This window comes from Seriola lalandi, unplaced genomic scaffold (assembly GCF_002814215.2).
Source record: "Seriola lalandi dorsalis isolate HSWRI2012SDOR001 ecotype SW California unplaced genomic scaffold, Sedor1 jcf7180002054962, whole genome shotgun sequence".
Classification (NCBI taxonomy): domain Eukaryota; kingdom Metazoa; phylum Chordata; class Actinopteri; order Carangiformes; family Carangidae; genus Seriola; species Seriola lalandi.
In genome coordinates, this window is record NW_019525513.1 from 170,159 (window position 1) to 183,979 (window position 13,821).

The following is a 13,821-nucleotide window of genomic DNA, read 5'->3' on the forward strand; positions in this document are numbered from 1 at the left end:
CCCCCCTCACGCACACACACACACACACCTGGATTCCTCTCTACATTCTTTAATGCCTTGTGCAATACTATGCGAGACTATGTGACCACAGAGAGAGAGAGACGGTGAGGCCCAACCATGGGAACTGAGGCCGAGCCTGGGGCTTTCCTAGTGCTGTCTGCAGGAGAGAGAGACCTGCTGCTGGGCTAATGACAGGACATGCTCCAGCTGAAAGCCCTGCAAGTGGAGCATTAACCTGGAGGAGGAGGAGGAGGAGGGAGGAGAAGAAGGATGGGATGAAGACAAGAGAAGAGAGAAAGATGGGAGGACAGATGATTCCTTCCATCCAGCCCGAACTTGACCCTTTACATTTAACGGACACATGTTGATGAAACACAGACACACTCCCTTGAACTGTCTTTACCTCTGTCTGTGTGTGTTTGTGTTTGTGTGTGTAAGTGTGTGAGGGAGAAATGAAGACTGAGCCAAGTGAAGGAAAAGCACCATGAAGACTTTTGTGCAACGTTCGCACGCTCATATAAAAAGTGACAAAGATACCGTAACAGTTGCGTCCGTCGCCTCTGTAACCAGTAGCACACTGGCACTGGAAGGCCTGGCCCTCTAGCGGGATGCACTGGGCCGTGGTGTCACAGTCATGGTTCCCAGCGTAGCAGGGGTTGACCAGCTCCGGCCCCGTTGGCTCAACTACAGAGAGAGGAGAGAGACAGAGTAAATAACACGAGGGTTCATTTTTGGCTGAGGCAGCACAGCGGTGATTTGGAAGCTTAGATGTTTATTGTTTAAAACACTTGCTGTCTGGAAGAGAAGGAATCACTCAGGGCTGGATCTTTCTGTGGAGGCTCGCACCTTGATGCTTGTTTATGTGGTTTTCTATCGCAGTTTTGCACAAAAATAGAAGCAATTTTTTTTAGGAAACATCTGCAGACAGATTTGCAGCATCTGCCTCTTGGTCAGTGTGGGGAAGAAAGTTGTTTGTAATCTTTCAAACTGTGCATTAAGCAGGTTGATGGAGATGTATTTTTTAAACTCTGTAATGTAATCTCGCGACTAACCAGCAGCTACAGTTGTAAAATTAAAGTAAAAGTATGAGATATTTGTTGGCGCTGATTTGTTAGTGTCAGTACTGAAGGTTACGTCTGGGACTAATGTGAAAACACTCCTGTAAAGAGGATTTGGCAGCACAGATAAAGAACATTACTGAAGTATTTGTCTTCACAACCAGAAAGACACACGTCAAAATAAAAAAATCTACTGCACAGACTCTGCATCACTCCAAACGTCCTGAACTGAGATGAATTGAGATGTGGATTATTCAACAGTAAAAGTCCAATGATTAGAGCGATGATTACAGGACGGCCTAACCAAACACACATGTAGAATCACTCCAGACAAAGTCCCATAGGACGGTTTCCTCTTCGGAAGTGCCTCCCTTCATGTTCTCAATATTCACCATATGGATGAGGTTAGACACACATATACACGGGATCAGAGAGAGAGAGAGAGAGAGAGAGACACAGACAGACACAGGGGGAATGAGCAGATGTGTGTTCAGGGTTTCCTCATACCACAACAGCAACCCATAGAAAAACCAGGGGAAATGTTCAGAAAATGAAGACTTCAGTAAACATGCTCAGAATCTACTTCCTGAGAGCGTCAAACCCCGACAGTCTATTAAAGGGTCATTTGTTTGGTCATAATGCAAAAGAAGCGGAAGAAAAATAAAATGCACTTAATGATGTTTAACTGTTTTAGCATAATCCCTCATAAACAACAACAACACACACACACACACACACACACACACACACTTACACCTAAACAAAAACCAAACACACACAAAACACACAGCTTGCTTCCACCTCCCGAGGCCAGAGACCAATTTTGGTTCATTATCATGGAGTGAGCGAGCGAGCAAGAGAGAGAGAGAGAGAGAGAGAGAGAGAGAGAGAGACTCTTCAAAGTCCTGAATGTGGCCGGGAAGAGGGAGCGATGAGAGGGTGAGATACACATGGATGGGAGAAAAGACTGAGGCATAATTAGAGAGAGAGCTAGGGAGAGAGAGAGAGAGAGAGAGAGAGGGGTGGAGAACACACACACACACACACACACACACACACACACACACACACACACACACCCCACACATGCACTATACACCATCAAAGCAAAGACTGTAGTTTCCCACCTGTTGCTTTTTTTTTTGGAAAACTCCTCCACACACACACACACACACACACACACACACACTCTGGGTGTACAAGGGCGTAGCTGTAACAGCAACAAGATGGCCAAGGTGCTCCGTCTATCTTTGAAATGCAACGACGCAGCGTTAGTGCAACATGAAATTATCTTTCATCACCGACTTTTACTGAGACACTGAAACGAGCTGAAATTGAAGAGAGTGTTTAAAGCGATGAAAGACGAATCTGAGAGAGTTCAGGCCGAATTTGAAAGTCTTGTCCTCTGTAGCTCTGGAGAAGCTCATGGTGACGTCATGTCAGCGCGATCTTGAGATAAGATTTGAGATTTAAAGAAAACGGTGCAGAGAACTGGCGGCACAGAGTTTAAAGCTCCAGATTTTCTTCTTCTTCTGTGTTTTATTTTGAAGTTTTTGATCCATCAGAAGATTTATTGGTGGTTTTAAAGAACCGAAAACCATCTCGGTGTAGTTTTACATCTCCTCTCTCAGGCTTCTCTCTGGAGCTCTAGTAACAACAGGTCAGTGAGCCAATCAGAAGAGAGGAGGCGGGTTGACTGCTTTGTTGTGACATCACAAAGTTCCAGAAGTCCTGACGGCTGGTTTTAAGGCTCAGTTTCTGAATACAGGCTGTGTGCATTTCTCTGTGGACTGAGGCTTTGATACTTTCACAGTATTAATATAGAAGCTAGAGCTGATCTATAATCACACTACACATGGACAGAGACCTTTACACTGGAGGAGCTTTAAAAGATGCGGGCATTTAACAAGCACTGAAGGTCTAATGAAAAATGCTTCTGAGTTGCATTATGGGAATTGTAGGATCCAGCTGAGGTATCAATTCTGACCATTCCTTCTTTTGATCTGTCTTTTATGAATGTGCGACACTAAATTGATGAAGTGTTCCTTTAAAATGCTGTGAGAAAGGATTTTATGAGTCTGGAAGGTTCATAGTGAAAATCATGTTATCCTCTTTCACAACAAGGAAGTGGCTGTGGTTTTTCTTTTTGTAGTCCCTCAGGCCTGAATTCAGACTGACTTGAACCCTCAACACAGGCCTCTCATTTATCCGAATGGAGCCAGTCCGTCGACACAGTCAGGGCGACGCAGGTCACTGTGGCCAAACGACACGAAAGTTGCACCAGACTCAACTCCCGCACGATAAAACCGCTGCATTGGCCAATCGAATAAAAATGATCGTGCAAATTCCTGGTAGATAACTGTCACATGAATGTTGAGAAATCCAGTGCGTGAGTATCAGAAAGTCCCTGTGCAGTGTTTCGACTGAGCTGCAGTGTGACACAGCTGTTCACATGAGGCTTAAGGTTGTCCAGATATTTATCTTACATAACGACCGGTCGCGGCGCACGAAGAGCCGGTTACAACACCAGCTCCAATATTGGATTTACGTGGTGTAAGAACACACAAGCAAAACTCTTTAACAATGAAACCGAAGCCAACGAAGACGAGATGAAACTTTAATCATCCCCATGTGGACACGAGGTGACTGCAGCAGCAAACAACACACACCCCACTTCTCTCCCTCTCTCTCCCTCTCTCTCCCTCTCCCTCCCTCCCTTCCTATCAGGTCAATGTCTTAAGTTGTTCTGATTCTCATGACATCAATGGGCAGCTATTCTGCCCAGCAACCCCCCTCCCCGCTAGAAAATCTGTCATTGGCTGAGATATTATTTCCCAGAAAGTGAAAGACCCCTGAACACACACACACACACACACACACACACACACCACTTAACCCATGTTTACAAAACCCCTGATCCCCGAAAGCTCTTCCAGCTGTGCACTGGGTGTACCAGTGTGTGTGCATGTGTGAGATGTGTCATCATAACCTTTTTAATCAACGTGTTGACGTTTAAACGACAGAAACTTGATCCGGATTCAAAACCTGGGGAAAAACGTTCTCTCCGTCTCTAACTCTTTCTTCTCCTCTCCATCTTCCCAGGTCTCTCTCTCTCTGTGTCTCTGTCTGGTTTTCATCAGAGAGAGTGGAGACAGAAAGCATGACCGCCGCGTGTTGATAGAAAAAGAACATGACATGCGTACGCAGTATTTCCATACACATTTCAATACTTGACTAGTCTGGAGAGAAGACGACGGCAGGTGATGCAAAAGAAGAGACGCAAAAACTTTGGTCTAATAAAACCCAGATATAATATATCTGTGTGCATTTCCCTCCTTCAGTCACGATATAAAGCAAATAAGTTGAAATTCTTTCTGAGTAAAACTGCAGCAACTATAAAAAGATGTGGAAATCCACTGATGTCAGTGTTTTAAAATACTTCTTTACAGAGGATCAGCTGAATTCAGCGGTTCAAACATGATGACTGGTTAGATTTGGGGGAACGTTGCCACAGAACCAAACCAATGTGGTTTCCAATGCAACATTTTGTGGCTTCGGTTTTTGTGTGTTCTGGCATCACGACGTACCTTCAGACACCAAACCCAACAATGAGTCGGGCATTTTTTGCTCTCCGCATTCCCACGTGTATTTATTTTCCCTCTCACCGAACACTGTCGGCCTCCGTTCAGATGCAAGCGCTCGACCGGCTCGCTCTATAGGACGCCGTCGACACCTGTCCATACCCGAGTTACAGATGTCAATCATCCGCACGAGTCGAATGCGAAAGGTCAGCTGTGACGTAAATCGTGGTGTAATGATCCTTAAAGTGGTGTAATGTGTCCGCAGAAACAGCAGAGCTAATACTGACATGTTAACATTGTTCCAGTGTATAATCATGCTCTCAGCTTGCAGTGTGTGTGTGTGTGTGTGTGTGTGTGTGTGTGTGTGTGTGTGTGTGTGTGTGTGTGTGTTCAAAGACAAACTCTGTCCAACTCTGTACTTTGGTTTGGCCGAGGTTTCTGTGGCAGCATTGCAACAATTACCAGGAGGTCTGGTTGCTGGTTTGGGGATCTGGAAGAGAAAACATCTCGCGTTTTCAACGCCTCCAGCGTCTCGCCACTTAAACACCGACAGTGATCCGTCCGCAATGGATTTATATAATGAGCCGCCGTCGAAGACGAGACAACAGCTGATCAGTGTCTCTCATGCCAACGTCACCTTACTGTCAGGTTTTATTTATTTCAGTTTTTGAAGTAATTTCAGTACGTCTCAAATTAATTCCACAATTGTTCGTCTGAATCCCACGTATTCTTCTTCATGTGCACTATTCTGCGGACATGTTTTTCTTCCTGTTATTGTTGTTTCTAGGTTTGAGATATTATGACTGTTCCTGTCTCTCTGCATGAGCTGAATGACTCACGCCGGCTGAGGAACAAATTCACATCACAGTTTTACAACATTTGGATCATTTTAGAAGAGTGAAGCTTATGATTAAAACCTGGGATACAACTAAATATCAATCTTATTATCTGTGTAGTGACCTTAACGTTAGGACAGAGAGTGTGGATGAAACCAAAGTAGAAATAAAACCCGGGGCGATGTGTCCGTCTCTGACTCACCTCCGACTGGGCTGATCTTGTTGGTGATGGCGTATCTCAGGATGCGCTCCTCCTTGACGTACATCACAAACACCCTCTCCATGGTTATCTGCAGCGTCTCTAAGGCGGCGGCGCGGTTGTCGTGCCGACAGTCGCGGTATGTGATGTTCTGTTTCAGCTGGAAGGAGAAGGACTCGGAGCCTCGCTCCGCTGACACGACCGAGAACTCCCTCACGGAGGTGGACGTGGCCACTGAGGGAAGAGAACAAATGTTTCAGGGAAAAGGGAAAATCAAATGTCACGTTAAGTATTTGTCTCTTGTGGTTGCTACGGTTACCGGATGGGTAGTACTGGTAGGTCTCCTTGAAGGGATCCAGGGTAACTTCAGCGCCAGGAGGAAGGAAGGGCACGTCGCCATTGATGACAGTATCCACGGTGAGGTGGTTGTGGTCGTCAAGGCCGCTGCCCGTCTGAGTAATTGACAGACGCTGGTTGCCGGGGTAAAAGATGACCTCTGCACGACGAGTGAAGTCAGCACCTGGTAACACAGTCAACTAATCAATCAATCAGTCAACTTGTCTATCTGTAGATCAGCTGTTGCATGTCATAAAAACAGGAATCTACATCTACACACACACAAACACACACACACACACACACACACACACACACACATACACACACACACACAAGTTCACACACAAACACACACACAGCTGTTTCCTATTAGAGAGGGGAGGTGGAAGCCTGATATCACATCACACCCCTGGAGACAATACAGCTGGCTGGGAGTCTGAAAACACACACACACACACACACACACACACACACACACACACAAAATTTCCTTGCTATAGAGGAGTTCCCACATCTCTCTGCAGATGTGTTCAAGAGTCAAGATGTACAAGGCAATATACTGAACCACACACACACACACACACACACACACACACACACACACACACACACACACACACACACACACTCTTTACCTGTGATTTTGAATCCTGCTTGGCTGTTGGGCAGCTCCAGAGCGAACAGCCATCCAAACAGCTCTCCGATTGGTGCAACTGGCATCAGAGCCCAGCCCACTGGCTCAGGTACCTGACCAATCAGCGACAAGGTTAACAAAGGTCAAATCAGAGGAAGTGAAATGAGTTTTGAAACTAGATTTGAAAACATAAATAAGCCGCGCTCCCACCTCGCTGATGGCAGTGTACGCTCTCCCGTCTCCCACCACGATGTAAGCATGAAGGTCAATGTTGTTCAGGTGGACCGGAGTCGAACCCACGGTCACAGTGCCGCTCACCTTACCGCTGACACGCTGCGGCGCACCTGGAGGGGGGGGGGCAGCACAGGGATCAATGCTAATGTTCATGGCTACATTTAAGAATAGAAAATAATATGAACGTGTGAATGTTTTGGAGGTCTTACCATCGGGTAGACAGTGGCGTCCGTTTCCATAGAAACCGGGCCGGCAGTGACAGCAGAAGCCCGTGGTGTAGTCAGAGCAGATTGCATTCTGGGAGCACTGCTGCTGGAATCTGGAACAGGAAAGAGAAAGAAAACTCACATTTATAGCTGCAGATGTTTTGTTTCAATAACTGTTACAGCTGCTGTCAGGTTGGGAGGAGCGCATCGTGTTACTACGGCTGCCATATTTTTATTGTTCAACAGGTTTATTATTCAATATTCACGATGTACCGTTTCTTTTAAGAATAAAAATCAGTGCAGAAATATCATCCTTTTCATTCCACGCATTCTTCTTCTTTATGAAAACATGAAAACACATGTGTGTGCTTCCCCCCAACATCTGGAAACACACTTTGTTGTGTAAAATCTGTGGAATTAATTAGATTAATTAACCTAATTAAAACCTCCAACAAGCATTATAAATAGTGAGTATACAGACAGTCTTTTCCCAGCAGCATCAGATCTAGTCGTCACGTACCTGGAACATGTTTCCTTATTGTCTGTAGTGTACTGAATCACTGAGAGAGAGGACAGAGAGGGAGACATTTTTATTATTGTGCGCCACATAATTAAAGAAAATAAATGTTTCCTATTCAAAACAGAAGTTCAGTTAGTTCCGAAATAAAACATGGGAGGATGTAAAAGTGTCAGTGAACACTCTGAAGATATATTTCTCTTGTTTCCAGCGTTTACATCGTACAAACACAAAGTTTAAACACACAGAACCTTGTTTCCATTTACGTATGAATGGACAGAGAGGGTAATAAAAAAAGTCTTAAAGATACAGGGAGATGAGGAGATATACACACAAACTCAATGACACTCATGTTTGGAGAGAAAGCAGCTGCTGCCTCCCACACTCACTGATCCACATGTACAGAGAGAGAGAGAGAGAGAGAGAGAGAGAGAGAGTATAAAATGCTTTACGTGTAGAGAAAATGGCTATAAATTTCTAAAGTGATGTGTATCTACAGTCTGTGTGGTGTTTAGGAGCTTTTACATGTGCTGTGCTAAACACTGAGGGATGGTCGCTTGTTCTCTGACACACAGGAAGTGATGCACTCTAGTCTATTTTTAATAAAGAGAAAGAAAAAAAAGAACTGGACAGTCAGCAGGAAAAGAGAAGTGGTGGGCACCGCTGCTGAACAGACCAAAAGTAAGAATCACATTTCTGCCCGGCAGCTGAAATTATATCGTCTCAGATTTAAGACGTTATTCTCTAAAAAATGACGCAGTGGATGAAAATACGAAACTAAAACAGGACAACTGACGCTTAAAACTTGTCAGGGATGGTGATCCAGCACCTTTCACTGGATTCTGCACAACACATGCAAGTTACACAACTACGAGCTGCACTCCCTCCACTGTCCCTCCCTCTCTCTCTGTTTGTCTTTTTGGCAAATAGATGATTTGGGATCAAAATACAGCATTCTATCATCCTACAGGGGCATCACATGCACACACACACACACACACACACACACACACACACACACATGCACACACACAAACAAGCTTACAGATGCACACAGGATGTCAGGATATCTTCTCTACAATAGAACACACAAGAGAGACATCGCCGTGCTTCTATACACACACACACACACACACACATAAAAACACATGCCATTGGTGTGGAGGGAAACCAACATACCAGCATTACCATGTTTTTCTGTTCTGTCTCATAAACAAAAATTGAAAACTTGAAGAACTGATTGATGGGAAACTAATCGACTTTTTCCGAACAAGATGTGAGAATTTCTTTAAGACTAAATGAGGAACTGGTTTTATTCTGAAAACACTTTCATTCATTTCTGTTGACAGATGTCTTTCTAAGAAAAACAGTGTGTCGTCACTCTGAGCTAAATGATTTAAAAGACGAACATTTTCTCACACACGCACACACTTTTTGACTCTTATGTAACCAGGCAAGTCGACTGAGAACACATTCTTATTGACGGCAAAGGCCTGTGGGAGTAGTTGCAGCAGAGGGAGTGTTGAACACACACACACACACACACACACACACACACACACACACACACACACACACCTGGGAGCTGCCCAGCACAACGGCAGTATTGTACTGCCAGCTGCTGAGCAGCTCTGCAGCAGAGGGCAAGGTAGTGTTACCCTGCTGTTTCTCCCAGTAACCGTCCTTCCATATGTTTAGAATACATCTACATATATGTGTATATACACAACTATATATATATATATATATAGATGTGGTTTGTCTCTTACCTCCTGTGTCAAAATCAACATCTTCCTCATCCACGCTGACCACGTGACCTCCAGGGGAGAGATGCGGGGGTTCATTTCTGTGGGGGGGGTACTCATCCACCACCTCCAGAGGAACCTGCAGAAGGAAATACAAGAGGAATATGCATTGTGTAACGTTGAAAATGTTCCCCCTGTTGTCACCAAGCCAGTTCTTCTTTAACGCTCTCCAGATGCTATAAACCAGAGGGCTTTGATCTGCACATACTTTACAAATTGTATACAGTATGTAGGCTTTGCTGAAGTTATGCCAGTATTTGTTGATACCACTACACCGTCTCCAAAACAGCATTCCACTGTGACCGCAGAATGTACACAATTGACTAAAATTTCAATTCATTATGACAAACCTCTGACGGCACCGCCAGTTTAAATTCCTCTTCTTGCACTAAGCGCCACACACGACTGAACTCTTGTCACATAACTCAAAAAATATATCTGGAATTTTAGCCGTCTTTAAAAATCTGGCCCATGTTAAATACATTTCTACAGTGATGTATATTAATTAGGCGTTTCACTGTTACCTGTGGCTGCTGTTCCTGAATCCCCGGAGCGCCTCCCTGTCCTGCTGCCTCTGGACGATTAGGGGGAGCGTACTGTCTCTCCGCCGGCTCTGACCCGTACCTGGGTTCAGAGGTCAGCGGTAAATCTTCGCTGCCGTGCAACACCTGACGAGGATCCTCTGGAGAGGAGGGAACATCGGGATTTGACTCTGAGTGGTCACCACCGGCAGGCGCTGGCTGGAACTCGGGGTTCCCGCCTGTCAGAGGGTAATCATCCTCTTCCTCTTGGTTATCGGGGTCAAAGGTATTGTCTGAATATTCCTCAAACTCAGCGTACTCAGGGGTGGTGGTGTCCTAGACGCATCAACCACGACAGGGAATCAGAGGAGGTTTTCTGCACGACGCATCACAAGAACAACTCACAAATAAGAAAAACTAAATTACCAGGTGGTGGCCATGTCGTCCAGGTGGCGGAGTAGCAAGGAGTCCACCAACGGATGCAGGGACAATGTTGTCGAAGGAGTAGCGGTTCCCGGAGTGGAAAAGCCACACACCTGGTATTCCTGTGTTACCAACCCTGGAGAGTGAGAAACCAGTGTGAGCACATCTGTATCAGCGTTTCATTCAACATCAGTGAATGTGATCGGCCTCGTGGAGTTTCGCTTTAGGTACCAGGTCTAATTTTGTGTTTGGATAGTGTCAGATTGTCAGATAGTAAACGCTGCTATCCTGTTAGCTAGCTAACTCTCTCATTAGCCAACATTCAGCTAAAACTAGTGTTACAGGTGTGCTGCCTGTTAGCAACAACAGCTAACAGCTACCAGCTAACGAATAACAGCTGCTTTGCTCAATTAGCCTGTTAGCTATTTAGATTATTATTTCTTTGGTTACCTTTTACTTTTATTGAAAAACAGTATTTTTCAGATATCTCTATTCTTCTGTCCATGATGCTAGCCACAGAGCTAATGCCCAGGTTAATCACAGATGTGGTTGTACGGTATAGAGAGTTGTAAGGAGGTTTTATACTTACTGGTAAAGGTTTTTAACGCTCTGCTCATCGCTTGTAACGCTGTAGTGAGGTCCTTCAGTCCGGGAGAAGATTAAATATGTAATTTCTCCTCTGCTGAAGCCAACTCTGGCAGGAAGCTCGATCTCAACGTTATACGACTCCTGAAAGCAGAAAAATAAAGAATAACAATTTCCTCAGATAATTAGCTGTGACTGTAACTTTAAATTTAACTTGCTCATGTCCCACGAGTCCCGCGGTGGCAACATATGCAAGATAATCCAGCTGTGAATTAAGGCCTCGTGTATCAGGATACTTTACCTTGGGTCGCGTCCCGAAGAAGTTCAGGCCCCCCTCAGGGTAGAGGAAGAGAACGTAGGAGTCGGTCTCATCGTAACCAATTACAGCCTGGAACGTATTCACCTAGAGAGAAAGAACAGACCGTGTCAGTGTGAAACTCAATAAGAAAGAGGGACGAGATCTAAAAGAAGTATTCAAACACATATTCAGTGATGACACGGCCGCCATGTGAGGTTTGGGGCTCATTGTCGAACTCTAAATCAAATAAAAGCTGCCGAACTGCAAAACCTGCTAAAAATATACAGGTAATAAGTGAATAAAAACTAAAGTAAACAAATAAAACAAAAGGTAACTTCAGGTCACTTCTGCTTATGGTTCCACAGTCTGGTCACCTGATGTCTTTCAAGAAAGTTGAGTCTTTTAATGACTTTATTAATATGCAATTTGCATTTTCTCAGGTGAAATTTCCGTGTTTTCTTTAGTAGATTCCTGATATAAAATAGTGTGTAATACAAATTTTTCGCTCTGCTAGTGCCCGAGCGATGAAGTCACCTCCTGTGTGTACAGAGTCAGCTCAGCTCGGCCTTAAATTATTCTAACACTCACTCCTCATATTTAAACTTCACACCTCTCCTCCCCTCTCCTCCTCCCCGTGTCTCCTCCCCTCTTGCTCTGCTGGGATTTGTGTTTATATTCTCCCCCTTCCCCCCCCCCCCCCTCCTCCGACCACCACCGTTTACTGACATGATGACCTCTGTTTCCAAACATCTATCTTACACAAATGAGGATGGATTTAATGAACTGAATCCATATGAACTGATGAATCAAAGAACGTCTTCTACCACAGCTTCTCCTCTAAACAGCGGCCTGTGACTTATTTCCTATATGCACGAGGAGGCGTTCGGCCCACGCTGCCTCGCAAAACCACAGTTAAAAAAACACCAATTCAGTGAATGAAGGGAAGACTGTGAGTGATCTCATGTTGTTTTCCTTTGGGACAGAGTCAGATTATCTGTGCGCGCACACACACACACACACACACACACACACACACACACACACACACAAACAAAGCCGTGTACACACACCTCGGTGTCTCAACCCCCAGCCCAGATGTTGATCTCTACAGCTGTCTTCCTGTGTGTCTGCATATGTTTCATGATGATGTTACATCATGTAAACCAGACACTGTTACAATGTGAGATATGGGGTGAACACACACACACACACACAAAAACATGTCCCTTCACCTATATTCATCTCATGTGAACGTATGTGTGTGTGTTCCTAATTGTTTACATCAACATCTTTGAACGATCTTGTTGTTTGTGGGCAAAGAGCCTCCGGGCTCTTTGTAATTAGTGAGGAGGGGGTCTGTCTTTTTTTTTTTTATCTTTCCCTCTGAAGGAGAAGAAGAAGCTGGAGCTACAAGAGGGGATCTGCTTTTTCTTTGTCGCTAATACTCCTTCTAGATGTCTGCCTTTTTTCTCTCCTCCTTCTTCCTGGGAGAGGGAGGAGGAGAGGGGCGAGAGAAGATGAGAAGGAAGGAGGAGGAGGTGGGGAGAGAGGTATAGACAGATAGAGAGATGAAAGGATGTGGGCGTTGGTGGAGTGAGATGAGAGGACATTGGTCAGGTTTTAGAAAGAGAGAAATACTTGGAAACACAGTTTCTATCCAACAGTCTGAGTCAGTCAGTGTGTCTCCATCCAAATCTCCAATTTCCCCATTTTAATGACGCCTGAATTGATTTTTCTCCATCCTCCATCTTGTATTTTTTTGGTGGTCACACTATTAAGATTCATAAACCCCAATGACTCTGGTGATCCGCTGACTTTCCAGCAATATTAGCATTATAATTGTGATCACGTTAGCATGCTGATGTTAGCATTTAGCTCGAAGCACCACTTCGCCTACGTCCAGCCTCAAACAGCTGAGCGTGTCAAGCGAGGCTATAGGTGAAGATGATGTACACACATTTGTTTTACCAGGAGCAGCATCCAGCATAAAATGCTAATCCCAATATTTAGTGTTTATTTTTTTCCTATTTAGCTGTTCTGCAGATTAAAAGACAGAGAGAGAGAGAGAGAGAGAGAAACCATAAACATAAAAACAACTTCCTGCTCAAAAACTCCCCATTAGACTATTTTCTCATTAAAGTTTACATTTATATTTTGTTTGGATTAAACAAATGAAACACAATAAGATAATTATCTAATTAAGAGGTGCTGGTATGCAAAGCCAGGCTAGCTGTTAGCTGTATGCTAAGCTAAGCTTCATATTAACTGTACAGATGTGAGAGTGGGACTGAGCTTCACATTTAACTCTTTGCAAGAAAGCGTAGCTCCCAGATTGTTGCACTGCTCCTTTAATTTGTGCCCTACTCCTCCTCCGCCCCTCCTCTATCTGTGTGGTCATTTGATGTGTGTGAGTGTGTCTGTGTGTGTAAAGTCGTCCTGGTGTGCTTTAAAGACTCACAGCTGGAAGACAACAAATTGTGGCCAACATACATCAAAGACTTTGAGACAGTGTGTAGTTCAGCATGTATGTGAGTGTGTGTGTGTGTGTGTGTGAGTGTGTGTGAGTGTGTGTGTGTGCTGTGACA

General features: G+C 44.5%; 1 protein-coding gene across 4 annotated transcripts in view; it reads right to left on the bottom strand.

Moving 5' to 3' along the window:
* nid2a (nidogen 2a (osteonidogen)) overlaps window positions 1-13,821 on the bottom strand; it is a 35,456-nt gene that overhangs the window by 14,432 nt on the left and 7,203 nt on the right. For all 4 annotated transcript variants that reach the window (XM_087170812.1, XM_023395428.2, XM_023395425.2 and 1 more), the window contains exons 4-15: window positions 11,240-11,341; window positions 10,943-11,082; window positions 10,357-10,489; window positions 9,934-10,266; window positions 9,374-9,488; window positions 7,608-7,647; window positions 7,091-7,200; window positions 6,858-6,991; window positions 6,649-6,760; window positions 5,994-6,194; window positions 5,678-5,908; window positions 538-684 (exon numbers count right to left, since the gene is read on the bottom strand). In XM_087170812.1, coding sequence (XP_087026938.1) covers window positions 538-684; window positions 5,678-5,908; window positions 5,994-6,194; window positions 6,649-6,760; window positions 6,858-6,991; window positions 7,091-7,200; window positions 7,608-7,647; window positions 9,374-9,488; window positions 9,934-10,266; window positions 10,357-10,489; window positions 10,943-11,082; window positions 11,240-11,341 — 1,798 coding nt within the window. The remainder of the gene's footprint in view (window positions 1-537; window positions 685-5,677; window positions 5,909-5,993; window positions 6,195-6,648; window positions 6,761-6,857; window positions 6,992-7,090; window positions 7,201-7,607; window positions 7,648-9,373; window positions 9,489-9,933; window positions 10,267-10,356; window positions 10,490-10,942; window positions 11,083-11,239; window positions 11,342-13,821) is intronic.